Source organism: Ixodes scapularis, unplaced genomic scaffold (assembly GCF_016920785.2).
Source record: "Ixodes scapularis isolate PalLabHiFi unplaced genomic scaffold, ASM1692078v2 ptg001583l_1__unscaffolded, whole genome shotgun sequence".
Lineage (NCBI taxonomy): Eukaryota > Metazoa > Arthropoda > Arachnida > Ixodida > Ixodidae > Ixodes > Ixodes scapularis.
The window spans coordinates 654,413-677,616 of NW_024610169.1; the positions used below are offsets into that span (position 1 = coordinate 654,413).

The following is a 23,204-nucleotide window of genomic DNA, read 5'->3' on the forward strand; positions in this document are numbered from 1 at the left end:
TTCTATAGTCAATGCCAAGGTGAGAGCTATAGAGCGCCTCTTTCGTACGGCCTGCTTACAGCACGCGTTCGTTGCTTTTCGTTGTGTTTTGAATGCGCGTGCACACTGGATGCTCCCTACACGCCGAAGCGTTTCTAAAGATTTTGCGCTGGAGGCGAGACAACTGAAAATTTACCCTGGCATTTCCATCCAGTCAGTGACTATAGTTTATTGACTCTATCCTGGGGGACAACCCTCTGGTGTAAGGCAGTGAAAGGGCGAGCTCGCGCTTGTACGGGTACGCCTTGAGCGCCGGTTATATCCTTCACTTTAAAGGCCCTTATGGTTTCGAGTTTGTTTCCCAATTAATACTGAAAAAAACTATGTAGTTATAGCCTCTGGAGTTAGGCGAAATGGTGTTAGAAGAGCACGCATGCAGATGTAAGTCACGTCGCTTCAACTCGAGCCCCTGAGAAGAGTGCGACGAAGGCAATCACCCTGGAGCCTCTATGGACATGCGTTTTGCTCAATGCGCGACAAGTCTGACGCGAACAGGACTTCAGCGCTTTTTTGCATTTTACTTCTAAAGGTATCAAGCGAGCATCACAAATTAGCACCTCGGTATAATGTTCAAGCTGAATGCTTTGCGCAACTATAGTAATTTTGATGACACTCCTTCCATACAGAAAGGGGGGGGGGGGGGGGGGGCGGGGGCGGGAACGGCGGTGGCCAGTTTTCGCTAACAATGTCGCGGATTGTATGCGCGTGTATCCATTCTCTTGAAGCTAAAACTGCAATTTTTTGTGTGTCGACGAGTACAAAGATTAGTAAGTGAATCTCTTGTTAGCATTTAAAATTTGTCATCATGCAGCAGCTGTGTGTTTGCGTTCTCTATCATCGTCATTGTTCTTATTTTTTCCAAGCTTCAGTAAGACACAGAGTACACGTCGATATTCCCCGCCGAAAGCTCGTATACTAACAAGGCATGTTTTAGATGTGGTGATTCTTGAAAGTGACTCTCGATCTACTTCAGAACTTGTACTTCTAGTCACGTGGCGATGGTTTCAACACAATGCTTGGACACCCCAACTGCGCAGCACCATGCAAGAAGCCTTTTGACAGCTTGATGCCTGTCTTGGTCACAGACAGCTCCTCGGGAAAACTGTTGTCTCTAGTTGGTACAATGGGAGGGAGTGCACAACCGCAAGCAGTCCTGCAGGTAACTACTCTGCTTAACAGTGAGCCCAATTCAAGGTGCATTGTATTAGTACAATGTTGCTTCACTGGATGTTCGTTTGAGAAGCTGATGAAAATCTGCGAAATCGTGTACCAGCTTCGACACAGGCGGTTACACCTGCACAAGGGGAGCGGACGTCACGGCACATTTTGTGGAGATAAAGTTCTAGAAGTCAATATTGTTTTTAAAACAAAACTCTACAGAACAAATTAGGCTCCGACATTTATAATGAAAAACACATTGATCTCTATCTCATGACTTCGCCACATAAAGGTTTGTAGTGCTATTGCTAACATAAAAAAGACAACTTAACTAGAATTTATGCCTCTCTTGACTGAGTTGCTTAAACTGCCGGTGATGAATATATTGAATTACAGATGTTTTACGAAGACCGTTTAATCTTTAAGATTACTCAACGCCCAGCCGTTACCATCAGGTTTGTTTTGATCACACCATCGCCCACCAGCACCACTTGGACATTGCAATTAGCTCTTTTTTTTTTGCTTTATATTTTTTATGGATAGTTGCTTTTATAAATTATTGGCGTTATTAAGCTGAATCATAAAACCAAAACATCGCAGTTCGACGATCAACGGCGTTGGTAAATCTCCGTAGCAGACTCGGACGATTTCCATCCGCCCCTTGCAATTACCAAAACAAAAAAAAACAAAAAATCACAAAAAAAAAACAAAAAAAAACATTTTGGTTTAGAATTACGTATGTTCTAGAAGCAGAGCTTGGCTAAAATATTTTTCCAATGCGCTCTAAACTATTAGCGCCGTATTGTCACGAATGACAAGTGATGAGGCGTCAAATAACTGAGTAAACTAAACGTTTAATCGGGCGAACTTGTGCCCAAAATAAAGGAGGAAACAAAAGATAACTGTAGAGGGTCGCGGGCGTCGAAGTCGGCGAAAGAGCAGAGTCGAACGCTGGGGCGAAAACTGACTCGACAAGGCTGCGGGTGGCCTCTTATCTAGAGTGAGTCACTATCTCGAACATTCGGCGGAGAAGGTTCGAGCGTAGCGCGCTCGGGGCGAGAATGAACACGCACTTTCTAGAACAACAAAATCAGGGATGAGCGATAGAAGGTATGTACGCAGCAAGAATATACAAGAATCTTCTACAAGTCCGCGACCCTGCGCGCGGCATTATCCGCCCCCCCCCCCCCCTTTAAAAGCGCATCGTGCCGATGCAGCACAAACCGAAAACACGAAATCCACAACAAAAGGACAGTAGAATTGCGAGCCACAGTTCACAGTTTTACGAGAGTCCGAAGTTCTATCGGTCGTAATATGGCTTGAGGCGCACGACGTGGACTACTTCGGGTTGCGGTTGACGTCGTCTTGATGGTCGAGTTCCGTCGGGAAGCATTTCGTAGTTTAAGTCCCCGAGACGGCGAAGAACCTTGCAGGGTCCAAAGTAGCGCTTGAGAAGCTTCTCGCTGAGACCTCGGCGCCGTATTGGTGTCCAGACCCATACCCGGTCTCCGGGCTGGAAGTGGACGTCCCGACGGCGAAGGTTGTAGCGGCCAGTGTCGACACGTTGTTGGGCTTGAATACGAAGTCTGGCGAGCTGACGGACTTCTTCTGCACGTTGAGAAATCATTTGGACGTCGTCGCATCCATCGACAGCCGGTTCGTGGGGTAACATCGCGTCCAGCATCGTCGTTACTTTGCGACCACGAACCAGTTGAAACGGTGTCACCCCTGTGGTCTCTTAAGAAGACTTAATGAATTTATTATGTTTGCTCTTCTTGGTTTGCAATTCCTTTTCCGGCGTTCGCTAATGCATCAATCTTAGTGGTCGCTACAATAAAACCCTCAAGATTCTCTACGCCCAGAGCTTTTTAAGGTGTCAATGATGGTAGTCTTCACGACACAACAACATCGTGATTAGCCGAAAAGGTAGCACGTTACAACGGAAATTGTTCGTCTTTCAGGTTTTATTGAACATGGTCGAGCACGGTCTAAACCCCCAAGAGGCGATTGACAAACCGCGCCTCAGAATAGGATGGGGCCGCAAGCTTCATCCGGAGTGAGTATAATGGCCATCATTTCCTGGCCTCATGGTTTCACATTTTCTGCAGTAATTAATAGACCTATTCCACATTTAAAATTCAAAAAGGTTTCTACGTTACATTAGCAGGAAGATGGCGAAGAAGTAGCAACTTTATGCGTTCTTTTTGGGGTGGAGCAAAGAGTTCCCATTCGAATGCTTTGTCACTTTACACGAGCTTACTGGCATTAGAGGGACTCAAGGATACTCACACGCAACGCCACTGGACAAGAAACTCCTTTGTTGCGGTGTAATTTCAGGGGCAGAAGCCAGCGTTTTTTTTTTCAGTATCTCCTTTGCGAATCTTTATGATGTAACTGGGGGATCGCAGTATCCTCCAGTGACGATATTTGAATGCGGCTCATAGATTGTACTCGAGCATTGCGTGGACCCCGGATTGGGGCTCGTGATAGTCGATAGCTTGAGAAGCATTTGGGTAGTGGCCCGTGTCTACTCGCTGCAATGACGACAATAGCCTAAAGATAACAATGTCTGGACTTCAACGCGTGTCCTGTGCCTCGCCAACCCCAGCGCGTGGCTATGATCAATATTGGCGGCATATAATCGGCTCCAGATCACGTGGCCGCTCATTCTGGCTGCAAGTTGACGGGGTAAACGCTTCTCGGTTTTCTTTAATGTTTTCTGCGATTTCAATTGCGCGTGGTGAAAAACGAACAGGTTTTCACAGGTCATTAACGTCAGAGATTCATACTAAGCGGTTCTTTTCGCAAAATACAGAAGTCGTTGCATCGCCCCTTTAATGGTCGCGTTGCAACTCAGCGCACAGTTGTTCCTACAGTCATCGAGATTTTAAGCGTGGTGAGTCCTGAGCAGCTTGTTTTTGCTCCGCCTTCAGTAAGATTGAGACATAATTCGATAATAACACCGAACAACGAATCACAAATTGAGCAGCGCTCAGTGACTTTATACTATAGCGCGAAGCCTGGAACGCTTCTCCGACTGGTGCGTTTACCATGTCCCCACCCCCCCCCCCTCAAGAAAAAAAAAACAAAAAAAAAAAACGGTCTACCGATTTCCGTTTGCGGACTTTATGCAAGTGTGAGTCTGTCGCCGGCCGCGACCCTGGCAACGTCGCAGCAGTGGTGTTAGATGCGACAGATGCCTGTTCCGCTGCAGGTCGCTCTCCAGCTGGCAGTCCACGGAAACTTCGGTTGCCATGGGTTGGGACGCTGTGGAAATACCGACACTTGCGTTTGCTAGAGCTTTTTGCCCTAACGCCTTCGTCCGACCACCAGGATCGCGACACCTCACAGCGTTACATTTTGGCTGTGTTCCAAATCTTACCCAAATGGATCCGAGCTACTCCAGCGGGTCGTGTCACGTGACAACACAGATTGAAAAAACGCTGGACGTGGGTCGGTTTTAGAACGCCAAGGTACAAAACCCTTACGCTGGAGTAAGATCGAGTAAATTTTGGAACACGGTCAGAGTGTCTCTACTGAAGGAGAGGGTCCATCTCAGACCATGGGAAGCATTTGTAATTTAATGGCGGACACCTCTTGCGGAGTTTTGTCGCGAATACCCATGCGCCGCGTTTTCGCATGGTGAGGACGAAAGAAGGCGGAAAGGCTGAGACGCTTGCAGACAATTAACGTTTTCGGCACCTACTCGCAGCTTGTATTGCGATTGCGGCCCATAAACCACGTGACCCTGATCGAGCAGTTAGAAAGGCTCTCTAAATAACTCTCAGGCTTTTGTGACGTCATTTGTTGGCACTTCGGGACCGCTTTTGCTGCATGGCCGGAATGTGATGCTGGACGCACCAGTCAGAGATAATACAAGGACCTAGGAGAGCTGAATAAACAACTGACATTTTTAACCCCCGAGTATGGGGAAACAAGGGGACCCTTCAACATGAATCACAAAACACATATGATATGAATTTTTCGAAACACAACCTTAAATAGGCAGCCAAGTCCCAAACCAGAGCAGACAGAAAATACACGAAAGACAACGATGCCTTCACGTGTACGCAACGAGATTATACGTGTCTCGGACAATTCGTTGAAAGCCATTTCATTGACGGACAATTGGCAGAATGACAATTCGTAGAACAGGGCGATTTGTTAGGCCAAATCGTAGTACGAATAATTTGTCGAAAGTGCCTTTTCGCCAACAAAAATCAAAATATTCGTCAGAAGTCGCAGGTCTGGACGCAGTCGAAATCCGCGTCCAGGCCTGAAGATCGCCCTTTCCAAGCCAGCGCTGCGTAGGCTAGCTGTCCCAGGCTATCATAACCCGAGTCTCGCTGCGTAACCACTCTGGGATTGTCATGACCCAGGACGGTATGGCCAGGACACACCCTCCCCTCCGGTCCTGGTCAAAAGCCTCGCTGGTTGACCTCGCCGGGGATCTCCATGGGCCAGTCCAGGCAGAACGGCTCCATCGTTCCTGCCCGGAACCAGTCTCGCGAATTAAGCACTGTCTCGCGCCAGCTTGTGACTCTTCGGCTGACCGCCTGTCATGTGACTTCCACCCCGTCTTCTTTTACTGTCCTCTTCCACACTCCGCCCCCCCCCCCCCCTCCTGTCAAGTCTTCTGAGGACTTCCGGTAGACGGGATTTCATGGGCCTAAGGGAAGAGTTCTTCCACGTCGATGGATTAAGAAGGCAGCTAGGTGAAAACTCTGGTCGGGGCCGTGTAAGGTGTCGGAGAGGCGGCTGCTGTTGGTGTTGCCGGAGTGGCCACGTTGCAGCGTCCGAAAGCGGCGTAGGTAGTGATGGTACCCTCGGCGTTGGACTATCTTGGTGCCGGCCTCAGCTGGCTCTTCTAGCGAAGCCGGCAGACAATGTTTACCTGCCAGTCGCTCGCTGTCCCACTCACTACGATGTAGCAGGGGCCTTCTCTAAGTTGGTCCCCCGACGTGGACGGAGCTGCCCCGTTCCGCTTGGAGGTCGTCACGGGCGTAGAACTGCCCGCTTGAGCCCTTCGTCTGGCCGAACAAGTGTCAGCCACCCTGAGCACTTGGGAAAACGGATGGGTTTGTGTTTTTTCCCGGTGGACTGGCTGGTTGGCGCCGTCCATGACAGTCTTTCCAAGAAACCAATCTGCCAGGTACAAAGTGTTGAAACAACACACAACAAAAACATATTCTGCTGCAGGTTGTGGCAGTGACCATAGCCTCCACGGCGAAATTGTTTGCCCACAGATCGTGTACCGCTAGTCCGCATTCTGGAGCTCGCTCCTGGGTCACCAGGAACAGAAGATTTCCTCTGTATTACCGCAACCTCATGTTAATCACTTTCCCCATCGCGACGGAAGCATTCCTTCAAGTCAGCAATGTGAAGCGGGCCAAACTCCTTGTTTGTATCTCGCCGAGGAAGCCCAGACGTAAGGCACGACTTTCGGGTATATACCTCGGAGGAGGGGAGGCGGGGGCTCTTACCTAGGTGCAAGCGATGCGGCGAAACCAATACCTGCGTTGCTCAAAGCGGTCTAGGTAATGATGGTGTAAGCCTAGTCCATCTTCTGCGCAAGAGAAGGGATCCAAACTCCGCAGCCGGATGTCCTTACCATACCCGCGTTCTGCAACGGCCGCGTACACAGTGTGCGACACGATGTGAGCGTCAGCGACCCGTTTCGTCCACACGAATACGGGCTCTAGGGACTTATCGGTCCTCGGAGGGGGCGGCAGCTGAGCGAGCAAGCTCGCTCGAACAGTACGCGCCTCAAGGCAAGCTGGACATCTACAAGCCCACCTAAATATCTCCCGCTTCATTTCCGGCCAGGTCATGAAGCAACATAACTTATTAAAAGCCATGGTATCACTGCCACGACTGGCCAATGTGAAGTCGAAAAATAATCCTGTAAAGCACCTCCGTAGCTTTGTAGTACCCGCCCCCCCCCCTCCCCCCCTGAAGGGAAACTCGTGCCTCTGCCCTCTGTTCTTTCTTGGGATGACGCGAAGCAACAAGCCACCTTGGTCCAGCAGATACGAATTGTAGTGCTCATTAAATCACCTGCAAGCATTTCCGGTGTCAACTGCTATCCCAGCAATTTTTCCGACACCCGCTAACAAACTCGTCCGCAAGCGTTCCCGGTGTCAACTGCTGTTCCCGCAATTTTTCCGACAAATGCTGACAGAAACCTGTCCGCACCCTGGGCCTCGACAAGCGCTTACTTTCTCACCGCATAACCCAAGCCTAAATTCTCTATCTCTCTTCTCGTCTGAAATCCTAAATCCTAATAAAAACAAATCCTAAGTCTGCAACGAGTCTAGGCTGTTTCTTCCTCTCTCAGTTGTTATCCTGCCTTCCAGCGAACATGCGGTGTCTCCTCTCTGCCTCCGAAAACGACTTACTTACATCTTACCCACGCTCATCGCCTCCACCCCTGTAGCATCACCGCCTCCCAACCACTTTTCTGGGGTGCCCGAGAGAGCACGTCGTCAATCTCGACCTTCGAGTCCTTTCGGTACTCGATTCGAAGTGGTACCTGCTGAGCTCAGGTGTGAGACAAGTTGCCAGAATTCCAACAGACTTTCTCTCAATGGGCATCGTTAGCATTAGGACACAACCCGCTCAACGAATCCTTGGGACTCCCTTTGGACGAATAGAAGCAAGGACATACCGACCGAGCTCCACGTTGGGCGCCGTTTGTGGTATTGTTTGTGATATTCTGGGTCTATTAATGATCGCCACCCGATCGGCATGTGCATCGGTCGTCTTCCAGAAAGTGACGCACTGCAACGAGGCGGTACGGCGAAGCGGTTTACAGTACTTCCCAGTTGCCCGTCCTCGAGAGCCGCCATGCCGGACCCGCAGACCCTGGTTGCCTCGTAGGATGACCTCACCTGTCAGAACCCGTCGTTCAGAGCTCGCAGCCAGACTCCATGTCCAGGCCGGCGGATCGCCTTCCCACGACAGCGCTGCGTAGGCTAGCTGACCCGGGCTCTCGGAGTCCAAGTGTCGCTGCAAAACCACTCCGAGATCGTCATGGCCCAAGCCGGTATGGCCAGGGCTCAGCCTTCCCTTCGGAACCTCGCTGGTGGATTGCTCCGGGGTTCGCCATAAACCAGACCAGCCAGAACGGCTCCATCGTTCCTGCCCGGCCCCAGCCTCGCGCAGCACGCACTCTCTGGCGCCTGCTCGGGACTCTTTGTTCGACGGCCTGTCACGCGCCATCCGCCCCGACTCCCTCGTTTCCCACAGACGTTAAAGCAATATGATGCAGTGTGATTAGTTGTTTTAGGAGTGCGTCGAAACCGAGCACAATGTACAGACTGTCTAGGAGAACGCAAAAAAAAACGTAATGAAATAATATCTGAGTGAACGATAAACAAAGATAAGTTGCTGGTTCAAAATAGTCTCCTCTTGACTTGGGCTAAAACACCTACCACGAAAGCATGTAAACAAATGTATGCGAATAAGTCAACAGTCATAGAAAGCACATACAAGCCAACAGAGAGGTTTTGCTACCTTGGGAGCTCCCTCACATACACCACAACCACCCGCCAATGAATCAGTCATTCTACCACTCTTTCCTAGTCCCAGGGTGCAGCCGACTGAACTTCTTCACGCAGAGCTTGGCTGCTATGAAATAGTACAAGTCGGCCTTCCGGGATGCACTACCGGATGCTTCTACTAAATCGGGCTTTTTCATGTTTGAAACTTCACTGCACTTTTATAAAGAAGGTCACCAACGCCCCGTGATTGAAACAAAAGGAGGCGATGTTAGTGGCCATCCACGCCCTCAGAGATAACTCTTACAAAGTGACTTGCAAAGTTTTCGTGGTTGACTCAATAGGGGGGCCCCTTTGTTACCCTTTCCTCTCTTAACCAAAGCTCACCCAGTGGTAGCACTTACAATAACTTTAATAAACCACGTTTGATTTTAGTCGACCCATTGGCCCCTTTACCTCTTTTTTGTTTTACGAATTGGCCTGGAGGCGAACTGCCCTATCCGACAAATTTTCCTTGTACTACTTGTCAGTCGACAAGTGGGCCTTCAACGAGTTGGCCTAATTCTACAGGATATACGTATCTGATGAGGGTGCAGATCAGCACCCAAACCAGTCGCCGCAACAAAGAGCTTGTAGGTTCTGTCTTGATACGCCCAAGAACATCTGAGAACATGGTCAAAGTGAAAAACCGAATGACAACTAAGCAATAGAAAGAATGAGGTAAATCAACTACTAACAGAACAAAAAATTGAAAGACGTTTACAAATTCCTGTAATGCTAAATTAGAGCGCAGCTCTTGAGGTATTTTGATTTTGCGATATACCGTGCCAAAGAATATGAGGAAGAAATATATGTATGTACATAGGTATATAAACCTCGTACTCCTCCGTACATATTATATATATGTATATATATATATATATATATATATATATATATATATATATATATATATATATATATATATATATATATATATATATGGGTGGTTTCATCTCAAATCGTGCAGGCAAAAAGGGTCGAATTTTTAATTTCGATGAAAAAAATATATGTTATGGCGCCGTTTCTAAAACCGCAGTCGACACAAACCGCAAGTTCGTCGTATTTTTTGTTCTCGACTTATGAATTTTTAAAGAGGCCGCGGCGAAAAGCAGTGTTTTTCACACCCGTCGTGGGTCGGATGTTTTGCTTGATCTCCCGCCATGGATTCTCAGTCAACATTATATTATCTTTTTTGAAGCACTCTGTGGACAAATTTAAAAGGCTCCAATACCATGAAATAATTTTAGGCCTTTTGGTTTTTTTTCTGTAAAAATGTCAAAAACGCCTCCTCGGTGAATTGTTGACGAACTTTGAGAATTAATTACTGGCGATCTACTTGGGTTACACCGATATTTTTTATGTCCACGGAGAGCCCAAAACACGCTCTTTATATTTATTATAAAATTTCTTGGCTGTATAAAATATCCTTTGCGGTACGTTTACGTTAATATTATGCAAAAACCAAAAAGTACCATTTTTGAAATTGATTCTCTCAAAAAAAAAAAACAATTTTTTATTTTTTTTTAATTTTTTGTTCAAATGTAGATATGATGGTTGTCTACACGAAAATCAAGCCTAGAAAGTGTATATTTTGTTTGTATGTTCTAGATTTAAGCATCAATATCGTACAAAAACGTGTTTTACGGCTCGAAATGGACTTGCAAATTACGCGTCTTCACAAGCTTGGAAATAGTTTTGTTTTCTTTTTTTAAACGTTCCCACATAAAAATGAAATACAGCATTTCCACCCTGATATATTTATTGATTATTTAAATTTTATTATAGGCGGCAAGCTACATCGGAGGAGTTCCAAAAAGAGAAAGCAACACTTCTTAACAGACCAGCAGGTGTCGTAAATTTTTAACGCTTAGGAGTCGGCAGACGTCTTATTGATTCGGGGCCCTCATTGGCCTGCATGAACGTCCCGCCCTTTCGGAGCCAGCAGATGACCACAACCTTTCGCGCTCGTTGTGTTAGATGGGACGGCCCGTGACAGTAAAGCGAGCAGCGCACCCTGTATCACGAGGAGTGAAATGGTACGATTGTGTCGTTGACGCGGCGAAGAGTGACAGCCACCCAGGAGGAGTCTGTCAGAGTATTGCACAAGGGAAAGCAAAGGAATCGTTGCCTGAAAGGATGAGGACACCACGACCTTACAATGTCGACGGTCAACAGTTGTTGACTGTTTTGGCTGGCAGAACAGTCAACAACTGTTCTGCCAGCCAAAACAACGCCGCGTGCGCGCTAAAACCGGCGGCGCGGAACAGAAATCCCGCAGACGCACATACGAAGATGGCCGGTTTCGTTAGGGATGTGGGGAAATTTGAAACCAGCCATCCGTGCATGCGTGAAACGATACCGCCTGTTTGCCCTAGCTTCGAGCGCCCTATCCTTACCTTGAAACGGCCGTGCTCTCTCTCTCTCTCCGGGGAGATCCGATGGCACCGAAGGGTTATCTATTAAACTTGAGGTTGAAAACGAGAAGGGAGTGTTTAAGTTTAATTATCCCCACCAACCCGCTCGTTCTGTCCTTATAAAGGGTTATCTCTTTTGGAAACAGCAAAGCCCGGAGACTGACATTAAAACGAGCGTGTTGGTAAATATACTTGTGTTTGTATTCTGCCCGGAGACTAGTTGGGTCGAAGTCAGCCTCCTTGTCAACTATAACCGTTTGTGAAGAGTGGGCTTCTCCCGAGATGAAACGTTAGCCTTATCGGGAGATGAAGCTTCAAGCTTCTTATCTCCCGATAAGAAGCTTGAAGCTTAGTCTCGGTTACCTTCTCGCGCATCGCCTGCTCGACTCTATTCTTCACTTTCTTTCGCACAGCCGTTGTGGATGTGCGTAATAGAGGGAGGAACAGATTCGAGCATCATCTGGACGCCGTCATCCTGCCAGACTTCAATGCCGTGGGACCGACTCGTGTGTGTTTCTTCGCCCCGCTGAACTTTGTTTCTCGGGTGCGGTTTTCTGAACGTTGTTTTTTTGTTTTGTTTTTTTCAATGTTTTCTTACTAACTGTTTGTTAGCACTGTTCAGTTGTTGGGTTTATTTCGTCATGGCGTAGCGGCCTGGCGGTGATGTAGAGAGCGTGTTCGCACGCATTTGGTTGCGTCCCGTTTAGGGAATGTCCGGGGGAGTTGGTTATTGTTTTTGCCATGTGCGGCTGAGTTATCCCGTCTTTATTAAATTATTGATTTTTTGTTTTGTTTTACCTTTACGTGCCGTCGAGTTCTTTGTCTGACTCTCCAGCAGGCGTGGACCTATCGCCTTGCCACCGCTCGAACCTAAATAATTTCTTTTTTATCGCAATTTTTGTTAAGATTGGAGTTGGGCAATTTAATTCCTATTTATTTATTTTTATTTCCTACCCCTCTCCATGACACACTCTCTGTGTGTTTCGGACCGTTTCAGTGTCACCACTTTTGTGTATTACGGAAGTGAAAGGACATTCCCTGGTGACCTGTGCGATGTGCGGTGAACAAGCCCCAATGTTTGGTTTCGTAAAGAATTGTATATAATATGTCGACGATGTGGTGACTTTCTTTAACTTAGTAATATGACAGCTAATAGCTAGTCGTACTAGTTTACTTTGAAAGGTTTATAAATCGAAACAATACAACGTCTGTGCCTTTTGGTTATTGAAAGTCTACTAGGCCTGCTGATTTGGTTAGACATGTATCTCATGGTTCCCGCTCTTATCAAAACATACATAAATATTCAATACCACAAAATCCGTTTATAATTGATTACAAAATGCAGAAGAAAATTCAAGAAAACTTTTTCACAATTCATAGAGACGCATGGGTCGCTATGTCTGACTTAGGTCTTGCAAAACAAAGACGTCTTTTTCCGATATTGAGGCCTAAATATAAAACATGCAAACAAAATATACACTTTCTAGGCTTGATTTTCGTGTAGACAACTATCATATCTACATTTGAACAAAAAATAAAAAAAATAAAAAATGTTTTTTTTTTAGAAAATCAATTTCAAAAATGGTACTTTTTGGTTTTTGCATAATATTAACGTAAATGTACCGCAACGAATATTTTCTACAGCCAAGGAATTTTATAATAAATATAAAGAGCGTGTTTTGGGCTCTCCGTGGACATAAAAGATATCAATGTAACCAAAGTAGATCGCCAGTAATTAATTGTCAAAGTTCGTCAACAATTGACCGAGGAGGCGTTTTTGACATTTTTACAGAAAAAAACCAAAAGGCCTAAAATTATTTCATGGTATTGGAGCCTTTTAAATGTGTACACAGAGTGCTTCAAAAAAGATAATATAATGTGGACTAAAAATCCATGGCGGGAGATCAAGCGAAACATCCGACGCACGACGGGTGTGAAAAACGCTGCTTTTCGCCGCGGCCTCTTTAAAAATTAATAAGTAGAGAACGAAAAATCCGACGAACTTGCGGTTTGTGTCGACTGCGGTTATAGAAACGGCGCCATAACATATATTTTTTTCATCGAAATTAAAAATTCGACCCTTTTTGCCTGCACGATTTGAGATGAAACCACCCATATATATATATATAAATTAATTATATTAAATATGACCGGTCATTGCGGAGTTGTTTTGGAAGAAACCAGACTAAGACCTGCCTCCTTGACTAAACGTCGCGACTGGAGCTGCAACAAAAGAGCCGGGAAAGGTGTCTAAGATCAGCTTTTACGTATTTTTCTGCCCGCTTCGTCAGTAAACGTAAATAAGTGCCGTGAAAATAAAACAAAAAAGAGTTAAAGCCGTTTACAACTCCCTGTAACGCCGAGTTGGAGCGCAGCTCTTGAGGATGAGGAGGGAAGGGTACTGAGGGGAGGGTAGACCCCTCCTCCTCCTCCTCCTCCTCCCCATTCTTTAATATGCTTCGGGGAAGGGTCACGTGACTTCGGGGGAAGGGGGGTGTCTCGTGACTTCGGGGGGAGAGGGGGGTCACGTAACCTCGGGGAGGGGGCCACGTGACCTCGGGAGGTCACATGACCTTGGGAGGTCACGTGGGGGACACCTTTGGGCGGTCATGTGACCTTGAAGCGACCGTGAGAGGGGTAACGTGACCTTGGGGGGTCACGTGACCTTGGGGGACCTTGGGAGGGGTCACGTGACCTCGGGGGTCGCATGACCTGGGGCTCACGTGACCTTGGGCTGACTTGGGGGGGTTACGTGACCTTGGGGTGACCTTGGTTACGCCGACGCCGACGCCGCTCAAACCGGAAACGGGCGCCCAAGAGCTGCGCTCTAAAACAGACGTCGTTGGACCGCGATTGTTTGTGGGAGAAGCATTTTCGGTTGAATTTATGGAGACATTAGATGGTCACATTATTTTTTCAGTGTAAGTTTGGGAAAACTGTGAGGTCTTCGGAACCCGCAGATCACGTTCAGTGCGTCTTGTCTTTCAAACGGCCGTGCTATCGTTCAAACTGTCGTACGCCCTTTCTAAGTCGTCTGCTTTTGCAAGTTACCGTCTGCACGTTCAAGCGACACCGGCCCGTAGACCACACGTTGACGAGAAAATTGCGACAAGAAGGGGGTGCAGGCCTCACAAGACATTTTAATTTGAAGGTTCGTGGTAAGTAGGCTGGGTGTAAAGAGTGAATAAAAAGTATGTTTGTTATTGCTTCCGGTGGCCATTACCCACATCTTATGCCTGATTCACAAGGGCCGATTCTGCTTTCGATTTTTAGTGCAGATGTTGCGCATAGCAGCTGCCGCCAACGCTTCTTTTGTAGCCCGAGTGACGTCGCGATTGAAAATAGCGATCGAAATCTCATCGCCTGGGATGTCCGCACGGAATAAATCGCGACATGTCACGTTATTCACGCGAAGTTTTGCGGTGTAACGAGCCTCGTTAATATTTCTGAATCAACTAAAGTAGTCAGAAATTGCTAGGAAGACGTCGACTCAACAATTCCAAACCGAAAAAGGGCACACGGACTCCAACCGACGCCGACCACATCGCATTCCAATGGTTTGTTTAGGGGAGACGGCGAGCTTCTTGCCCACACTCCATCACGCATGCGCGGCACCGGTGGCGTCCGCTAGGGGCGCTCCGGTTTGTTTGTAAACATGAGTTGGTGTACTTATGCGTAAGGCAAGATTGACTTTGTCTCTCCAAAAGACAGACGACCTTGCGACCCGTTTTCCGGTGATGAACGTCCCCTGGGCCGAGTGTTCCTATGGCCGAAAGGCCAAGATCCAGAACGCCGATGTGACCAGTTGTCCTGTGACAGGTTTTTCGGTGACGTGTGCGCCGGTTCTCCCAAAAATTAAAGGAAGATCCCTTCGCAGATCCTTCGTGATTGCGTATACTTGGCGATTGGGAAACGCCACCAATTTCCCTTTGGGGAAGGCTTACTCTGACCCTTTCACTTTTCTCTTTTTGCTTTTTCTTTTGCCTCCTTTATTTTTTGCTCCCTCTTTTAAGAGCGCAGCTTTTAGGGGCCCGTTTCCGGCTTGAGCGGCGTCGGCGTCGCCGTCGCCGTCGCCGTCGGCGTAACCGCGCGGTGCATTATGGGAAATGTCCCATAATGCACCGCGCGAGCCCCCCACCGGGGTCACGTGACCTCGTGGGGGGGGGGGCACGCGACCCCTCCCCCCGAGGTCACGTGACCCCCCCCCCCGAGGTCACGTGATCCCCCGAAGTCACGTGACTCCCCTGAGGTCACGTGACCCCCGAGGTCACGTGACCCCCCGAGGTCACGTGACCCCCGCCGATGTCGCGTGACCCCCCGATGACGTCATCGTCACTGATGACGTCAGCGGCATCCACATCGTCATCGTCATCATCACTGATGACGTCACCGGCATCCGCATCGTCATCGTCATCATCACTGATGACGTTACCGACATCCGCATCGTCATCGTCATCATCACTGATGACGTCATCAGTGACGTCACTGATGTCGTCACCGGCATCCGCATTGTCATCGTCATCATCACTGATGACGTCATCAGTGACGTCACTGAAAAGTCACCGACATTCGCATCGTCATCGTCATCATCACAGGTGAAGTCATCAGTGACGTCACTAATGACGTCATCGGTATCGGCATCGTCACCGTCACTGATGACGTCATCAGTGACGTCAGTGATGACATCATCGGCATTGGGGGGTCACGTGACCCCCAAGGTCACGTGACCCCCCCTGGTTAGTTGAACCCCCCCCCCCCCAGTACCCTTCCCTCGTCCTCCTCAAGAGCTGCGCTCTAATTCGGCGTTACAGGGAGTTGTAAGCGGCTTTCACTTTTTTACTTGGTTACCGGGTCAGTAGGGATTTTTCGTAGACCGCGTTTCCCCCTCCGCTAAGCACTCCGCAACGAAGAAGCCGCTACCGCGCCTGCGCGCCCATGGCCTTGACTGTAGATTTCCGGGTATTGTAGCGCATTGCGGAAAGCATTGCGGGACGGCGGAAACGATCTACGAAAACTCGCTGGTGTTAGAGTTCCCCGCAAACACGTATGTGGCTTTACAATTTTTTTAGACCACCTGAGACTGGGTGGAAGAAACACGACGACGTCTCAAACGTCGTCGTGTTTCAAACGTCGTCGTGTTAAACGTATGTGGCGTTTCCCAAACATCGTGCTAACGCATTCCCTAAGGATCCACCAATGAATCTTCCCTTAATTTTTTTCCGGCTTTTGGGGTTTCTTTTGCAAGGCGCTGCTTCCGGTCCTTTGTCTCGTTCGCCCGCCTTGCACATTTAGCAGCGGCATCGGATGCCTGACTCTGGTTTCACTGTTCAGCGGTTCACAATCCGTCTTCTTTTGCCACCTACTTAGACCAGCGCTAGCACTTGGTTCAGACTCCCTTTTGTAGCCCAACCCAAGGCATACGCGCTGCGCACACTTGCAGGTTCAGGCTCGCTCTGCATCCGCATTGGCTTCCGCCCCATGAGGCCACATCCTTCTCGTCTTTGTCGTTCACTCCTCTCCTGCTCTCTACGCGGCGCGCTTCTCTTTCCAATCTTTGGTCCCCGGATGGACGACATACAATCTTGCTTTCATGTAGGTAATAATGGTAACGCATCAAAAACGGGCATAGATTAAGAAACGTTTCCATGCTATTGCTTAGAGAAACGGACATGTTGCTAAAAAAAATTCAACGACTCTCACAAAGCGTTTGTAATAATCCCCTTCCCTGTGGAGCACTTCACTATTTTCCCAACTGACGACAGAATTGCAACAGGAAAAGGGATGATTCGTCGATTCTCAACCCTCGAATTTGTTTTTCATCGCTCATTGTGCTCTAGGTTACTTAAGGACAGGTTAATTGAACATGAACGAGCGGTGCAAAACACGTGTGAGTGTTCAGAATTAGCGAATCATCTTTTCCTGTAGGAACTATGTTGTTTTAGTTGATGATAGATAGGCACGCGACTTGTTTTTGCCAACAACTTCGTTTCTCCGGGCAATAACATGAAAACGTTTCTCAGCCCAAAACAGCTTTTATTTTGTTCTGCTAGTAGTTGGTTAACCTCATTCGTTTGGTTGCTTAGCGGTCGTTCGGTTCTTCACCTTGACCATGTTCGCAGTTGTTCTTGTTGGTATTGAGCTGCAATCTACCACCCATTTGTTGCGGAGTCTGGGGGAGGGGGCGGGAAGGGGGGGGGGGGGGGGGGGGCTGATGTGTGCCCAATTGGGGTACGTGTATCCTGCCTGAGCACGCTTGACGTCATCGTTATCTCCCGTGTTTTCCTCTGATCTGTTTGGGTTTTTTTATTCAGCTGTGTTTGAAGATTCGTGTTGTCTCTTCTCTCCCGGCACCGTTCTATAGATATTCCATACTACATGTCAAAATTATTATGTTTTGTTTCTCCAACTTTAATTAAGCGACTAAAGAAAAAGAAATGTTTCACAAGAAAATGCTACTAAGGTCATTTATTTTTACTGCTAAGTTCAAAACAAATAATACGGTATCAGTGTTAAGACAGCAGGAGTTTATCCTGCTCTAAAACGGTGTGTGATAGGTCCGCTTTAATTACGAAACTTTTAACTTCTCGCCAACTGTTTAAGAAACGTCGGGTGTGGCTCATCGATGAGATCGCGACAAATACTTTTCGGCCTCTATCGCGATCTCATAGTCTAAGGAGTGATGATAAGATGCTTGCCTCGCCCTGCACTTCTTCGCTGGTCGGGGACTATGGAGTGTACTAATGTGAGCATATGGTTTGTAGGGATCATTAACGCAAGACCACACTGGCCTCTTTATGTCCAAATTGGCGGCAGTGAGAAATGGGCTCGTAATGATTGTGTCCGCGCATCTTTTCAAAACCAGCAATTGAGCGCACTACGTCGTGGCGCTTTGGCAGAACTTTAGATACTGAGGATACTAAACCAAAAGGGTCCTTAACAACATTAAATTGGTTGCTGGTTTTTCTACGCTTGTTTATTTTGTTGATGCTACCATTTTCAGCGTACCGGAGCTCTCCCAACTCCCGCTAGATAAGGAGGCATTAGTGTTGAAGTTTCCTGCGTTGCAAAATCGAGTTTACAGATTGGACAGGAGTGCAGCGTCAGCGTTCGTGTGGAACTCGTGTTCAATCGGCGAGGACATAAATCCCAGCCGATAGCTGACGTTGCTGCCGTGTCCAATCCGTGCGGTTGCTTTCTTTATGGAGGTTTATCTCTAAGGCTTGTCAACCTACACTCGGCGTCAACCAGATCGTGTTACGTGGCCAAGGCGAGCGTAACTTGCACAGTGCTGCAGACCCGTGCAGCTGGAAAGGCACAGGGTTTCATCTTTCGTATCATTCGCATGCGCTCGCGCAACTAAACTTTGTTTCACCTTAAAGAAACACTGACACCTCCAAAAATTCATTTTTTAATTATTTTATTAGGCTATCCAATATGGTGTCAGAAGACTACCCAATCGATATTTCGCTACAGAGTCACGTATATTTTTAATAAAGCCAAGAAACGAAACTCCTCGAAACCGAAAACGAAACTTGTGCACGGATGTCGGATTGATATGGAGGTGGAGCGTGCGTCGGAAATCAGAAGGCTACACTTAAACGCGCTTTTTCTTCTCCTCTGTGTTTTTTTTTTTTTAAATTTTTTTGTTTGTTTGCTTTCTGCAGATAGCATTGCAGCGTTGCGGGTACCGTTTGCCGTGCGATTAATTTGAAGGGATGGAACTGCTGCGCCAATCGTGTCATTGTGCGCCTAATGACGTTTCATGCGCCACACTGATACAAAATAATAAATGAGAACGAAATTGCCCCAAGGTTCGCCCAAAATGAAGTTATAAACCAGCCTCGTCGAAAGTTGCCGTCTCGCAGTTTCTGCTGACAACTTTGACATCGGAACTTCGGGCCCAAAGGGAGCGCTGGTGGATTCGAATCCGAAGCTCTGTATTCAAAGGTCGCTGCCATGGTTATTACTTCGTTTCAGCCAACGTTACTAGTTTACCTCAATTGTGGAACTCACGTGAAAAGCGGTACCCCCCCCCCCCCCCCCCCTCACTCACTTGAATCCGCCTGCCGTCGTTCGAAGCGCCATCAAGATTTTTGTTTCATAAGTGCGCGTTCCAAAAAGCAGAGCTGAAATTCCATTCAGACGCCGTGCTTCAAATCCACGCATCCGATAGGATACAGTGCAGTTACCAAAGCAGCCGTCCGGCGCGTCGAGTGACGGCAGGCGAGTCTCGGTGAGTGAAGGGGGGGGGGGGGGTGGGGGGGGGGTACTGCTTGTGCATGCAGCGTCTATGAGCAGTTCCGTAACTGAGCTAATCTAGTAACGTTGATTTCAGCTTATAACAAGTTGTTACAGCATCCCTCATTGCGATGTTTCCGATCCCAGACCACTTTGAAGCCATTCGCTGTCCCTCTGCCTCGTCTAATACCCCATTCACACGACCATAAAGGTACCTTTACCTAAGGGACCTTTATACCCAGCGGAGAATCAGTTCGTGATCCTCCGCGCGTGGCGTCTGCTCGCGACCCAAGAGCGTGGGCTGATTCGCGACCCAAGAGCGCGAGGACCGGACTTTCAGCGTCCCTGCCAAGAACGCGCGCTCGTGCAGTGCAAGCACCGTTCAACGCTATGCTGGCGCTAGTAGCATCGGCTGCGTCTGAACATGATTAGTTGAGACAAAGTGCTTTTCTCAAATCCTGGAGTCACATCATCTGAATAGTGGAGCTAACAGCACCGCCGTATTCAGATAAATTAAAATGTGTTCATGTGCGCCTCCCTCTTGTCTGTACTTTTGACTATAGGCGTTTCCACTGTTTCCAAAAATCACAGTCCACACGTGCAAAATCCCTGTGCAACCAGTGCTCGCTCGCAATCGCGGCCAGCCAGAAATTGTGCGTACAGAACACACAAAGACAGCAAAGAACGCGCACCAATACGCTTTTATGGAAAGTTGTATTGCGAGCCCGCAGCCCACGTTGGCCCGCCCCGCGGCTCCGCACGGAACACTTGGGAACATAACAAAGGTGAGCGAGCACTGAGGCCTAGTGCTCGCACAGAAGGCTTCCGGTTTTCTGTGCAACTTTTTGTTTTCAATCAACGTATTTGCAGAATTTAGAAGCCACGAAAATGGGTTTCAGGTTTCTTTCTACTTTGGATATTGAGCGTGTGTCTTCAATGACCCACGAGTTCGACTAAATTTGGTGGTCGTGTCTAAACCTTAGAAAACGGCTCGTGACCACAGAGAAGAAAGTGAGCGTGACTCAAACCGGCCAGTTTTCGATTGGCGGTATTGGAGCGGAAAGAAACCGAATTTCGAGCTGCCAATTGTATTCTGGATACTTGGGCTCTCATATGTCATGGGCAACTAAAGACATCGGCGAGCATAAGTACCCTGTCAGTATCCCTCTAAGTCCTGGCGTAGTCGACGCTATGAGCAGAGGGGATGGATCAGAGAGCGTTAAAAGCGCACCATCATGGTGTTCGTCATGTTTCTGTACGCGTTCGATCATCACTGAACCAATCCTAATCATCAAAGGCCCCGGAGAAAATACAGTAAGGGTGCAGGCGAGCTGATGAGTACTCACCACGTTGAAGTAACCTGAGCCCGGGGTAGAAAAGAAACATCAAAGCGTAGAAGGGACAAAAGATGGACAGAACGACGTCTGAAGGCCAGAACTTCCTCCGTCGTCCTGTCTACTTTTAGGTGTCGTCTTGCCAATTTTCTGCCCCTCTTATGTTTTGCTCAATCTCAGGTTAATTCATCATGGGAAAAATGGCCCAGTGACTGGCGCTTTTCACGCCGATTGATTGCTTCCGTTACCTCGTAGCGTCTGCTGCGTTTGGACGTAAGGTGAAACCAAGTAAAGCAATCACAAAGCTGGAGTACCGTGGAGGGGAGGCTACGCTAGCCTTGGTGACGTAGCACAAAATAGTTTACGCCGAGAAGTCTCTTTTTTTAGTGTGGGAGCACTATGCTCGTTAGGCAAGCCTTAACAATGTAGCGCGAAGGTGATGATGCCGAATTAAAGAATGTTATTATTAAAATGCAAGTAAATGCAAAGGTGCGAGCGGGCTGGACAAGAATGACGATTACCTAGCTGTGTTTGTACTTTTGTCCCTCCCATTTCCCTTCTCCAGGGATTATTTTCGTTAAAGAAGGTATTTACCCTTTACACGTTTATTTTATAGACCTGTATAGGATTGTGTGCTACGTAGTGCCCAGGTCCAAAAGTGTAAATTGTGTCGTCTTGAGACTGCTACCTACTGTCATTCTCTAATGAGCCAGATATAAAATGGACGTAAGGTACATGTTAAGTCCAATCGCACAAGTGCCTGTCCTCCTAACAAGCTTCCGTACATTAGGCCCTCTTCTTTTCATTTCAGTGACCCACTCGCGGTGGAAGATGACGTCGACGCTGAATTAATCGAGTGCCTGAAGCAAAGAGGACACGCTTTCAAACAAGTCGTCAGCGCATCGATAGATCGGACATGGGCCACGTCCACGTCATCGCCAGGGGCAGGTGGTGGGACCCCGAGACGAGTGGATCAGATGGCCACGGGACTGGAAATGGCGTTCTCTGGTGCGGCGCAGATCAAAGATGTGGCGGTGTCACCGTGGCTTACAGAGAGAAAACCGCACACAGCGCTCGCGAAAGGAAGCATAACGCTTTCGTTTTTGTTTATACCTCAGCTAGTTTGAAATCGAGATAAACTCTACGGGATTGAAAGTATGGAACAGTTATCAGTGCCTAATTACATAAATCTTGAATTAAAACAATAATAGGGCTGCATTTTTTTGCTTCGTTTTATTTCGACAATTCTTGTTGTTTCAAGATGAATGGTCAGAACTTTTCAAGGCATTGGGTACTTGGGATTTTAATGGGATTTTATTGCAAAAGCTTATGCACTGGCAGCTTGAGAATTGTCGAGGCCTGACGAGTTCCAAGCAGCTTCTTATCTTTCAGCAACCAGCGCGACTTTATAATTTTGGGAAGTAAGAATTGGGCAAAATGATTGGTATGCTCATGGGGCTTCCCAAGCGTGTGTGTTGGATTTTCTGTAGATTGACCGGCCGTTGATCAAGCTACTACAGAGGACACGACAGCCAGAATGTCGGCAAACCGCAGCGCTCCACAACTGTGACGTCACGATGTGAAGGCCAAAGAAACCGCATAGATATGTGCGTTGGAAACAGTACAGTCGGAAAGGCAATCCAGGCAACGTATGTTAACGGTTTAAAAAGCAAACAGATTTCTATACCGGGCAATTTCTTTCATTAAGATTCAAGAGCGTTACATATTCACCTTATAGGAAGCTGCTCGGATAATTTTCGAATCGAAACACACCCACAGGGGGAATGGTAGTGGAGCCTGGCTAAGCTCGAGTTCATCCTTGGACTGTCCAATTTAAGGAGCTGTCCAAGTGAGAGAGGTGTACGTTGTGTGGCATATCCTACAAAGAACAATAGCGTACGCTATTTTTTTTTTTTGCGTACGCAAAGCTTTTGTTTACTTGCTTAAAACTCAATAATAGGGAGTTTTAGAATAGCGAAAGCAAGAGCTTTGCGTGGAACTCGCTAATTACCTTTTTCACGAACTGCTGACTGAAAAAAGCGAACAACTCTACTGCCGGAAGAACGATCGGTTTATTTCGTCACGAGATCGGCTTTTTGAGGCTTCGAGAATGGCGCGTTTCGCCAGTCAGGCTCGAGAAAAAAAGCAAAAGAGGAAAGAAGCCAACATTTTCTTGCGAGTGATAAGGTCATCGAAAAATAAAGACAAAAAAGAAGAAAAAAAATCAGCGAGATGAAGATGAACGTCAAGAAAACGCGGCTTATTTTATCACAAGAAATAAAAAAAGAAAGATAACCGACAACTTTTGAATCACACCGGGCAAAATTTTGACACTTTGGCATTTGGTCCGGGCGGCTAGCACTATACGCAAAGGCGGAAACTGAGCATACGGCAATGCATAGTTTATTTTCGCGATAAGAGAAACCCGCTTTTTTTATTTTATTTTATTTGAGACACCTCACACTCATCCCGATATTTTC

The 23,204-nt window shown here is 47.5% G+C and overlaps 1 protein-coding gene across 1 annotated transcript; it reads left to right on the forward strand.

Moving 5' to 3' along the window:
* Positions 1 to 1,051: 1,051 nt before the first annotated feature.
* LOC120837284 (glutathione hydrolase-like YwrD proenzyme) lies at positions 1,052 to 21,851 on the forward strand. The gene is made up of 3 exons (XM_040206514.1): positions 1,052 to 1,198; positions 3,159 to 3,253; positions 21,536 to 21,851. Exons 1-3 carry the CDS (start codon positions 1,052 to 1,054, stop codon positions 21,849 to 21,851), a joined length of 558 nt encoding a protein of 185 aa, XP_040062448.1.
* The last annotated feature ends 1,353 nt before the right edge of the window (positions 21,852 to 23,204 follow it).

What these genes read in the sequence shown, in the direction of transcription:
- LOC120837284 (XM_040206514.1), top strand. Translation starts at nt 1,052, where the DNA reads ATGCTTGGACACCCCAACTGCGCAGCACCATGCAAGAAGCCTTTTGAC. An exon ending in AACCGCAAGCAGTCCTGCAG is followed by an intron (nt 1,199 to 3,158) that starts GTAACTACTCTG and finishes TTCGTCTTTCAG; the next exon opens with GTTTTATTGAACATGGTCGA. An exon ending in GGCCGCAAGCTTCATCCGGA is followed by an intron (nt 3,254 to 21,535) that starts GTGAGTATAATG and finishes TTTTCATTTCAG; the next exon opens with TGACCCACTCGCGGTGGAAG.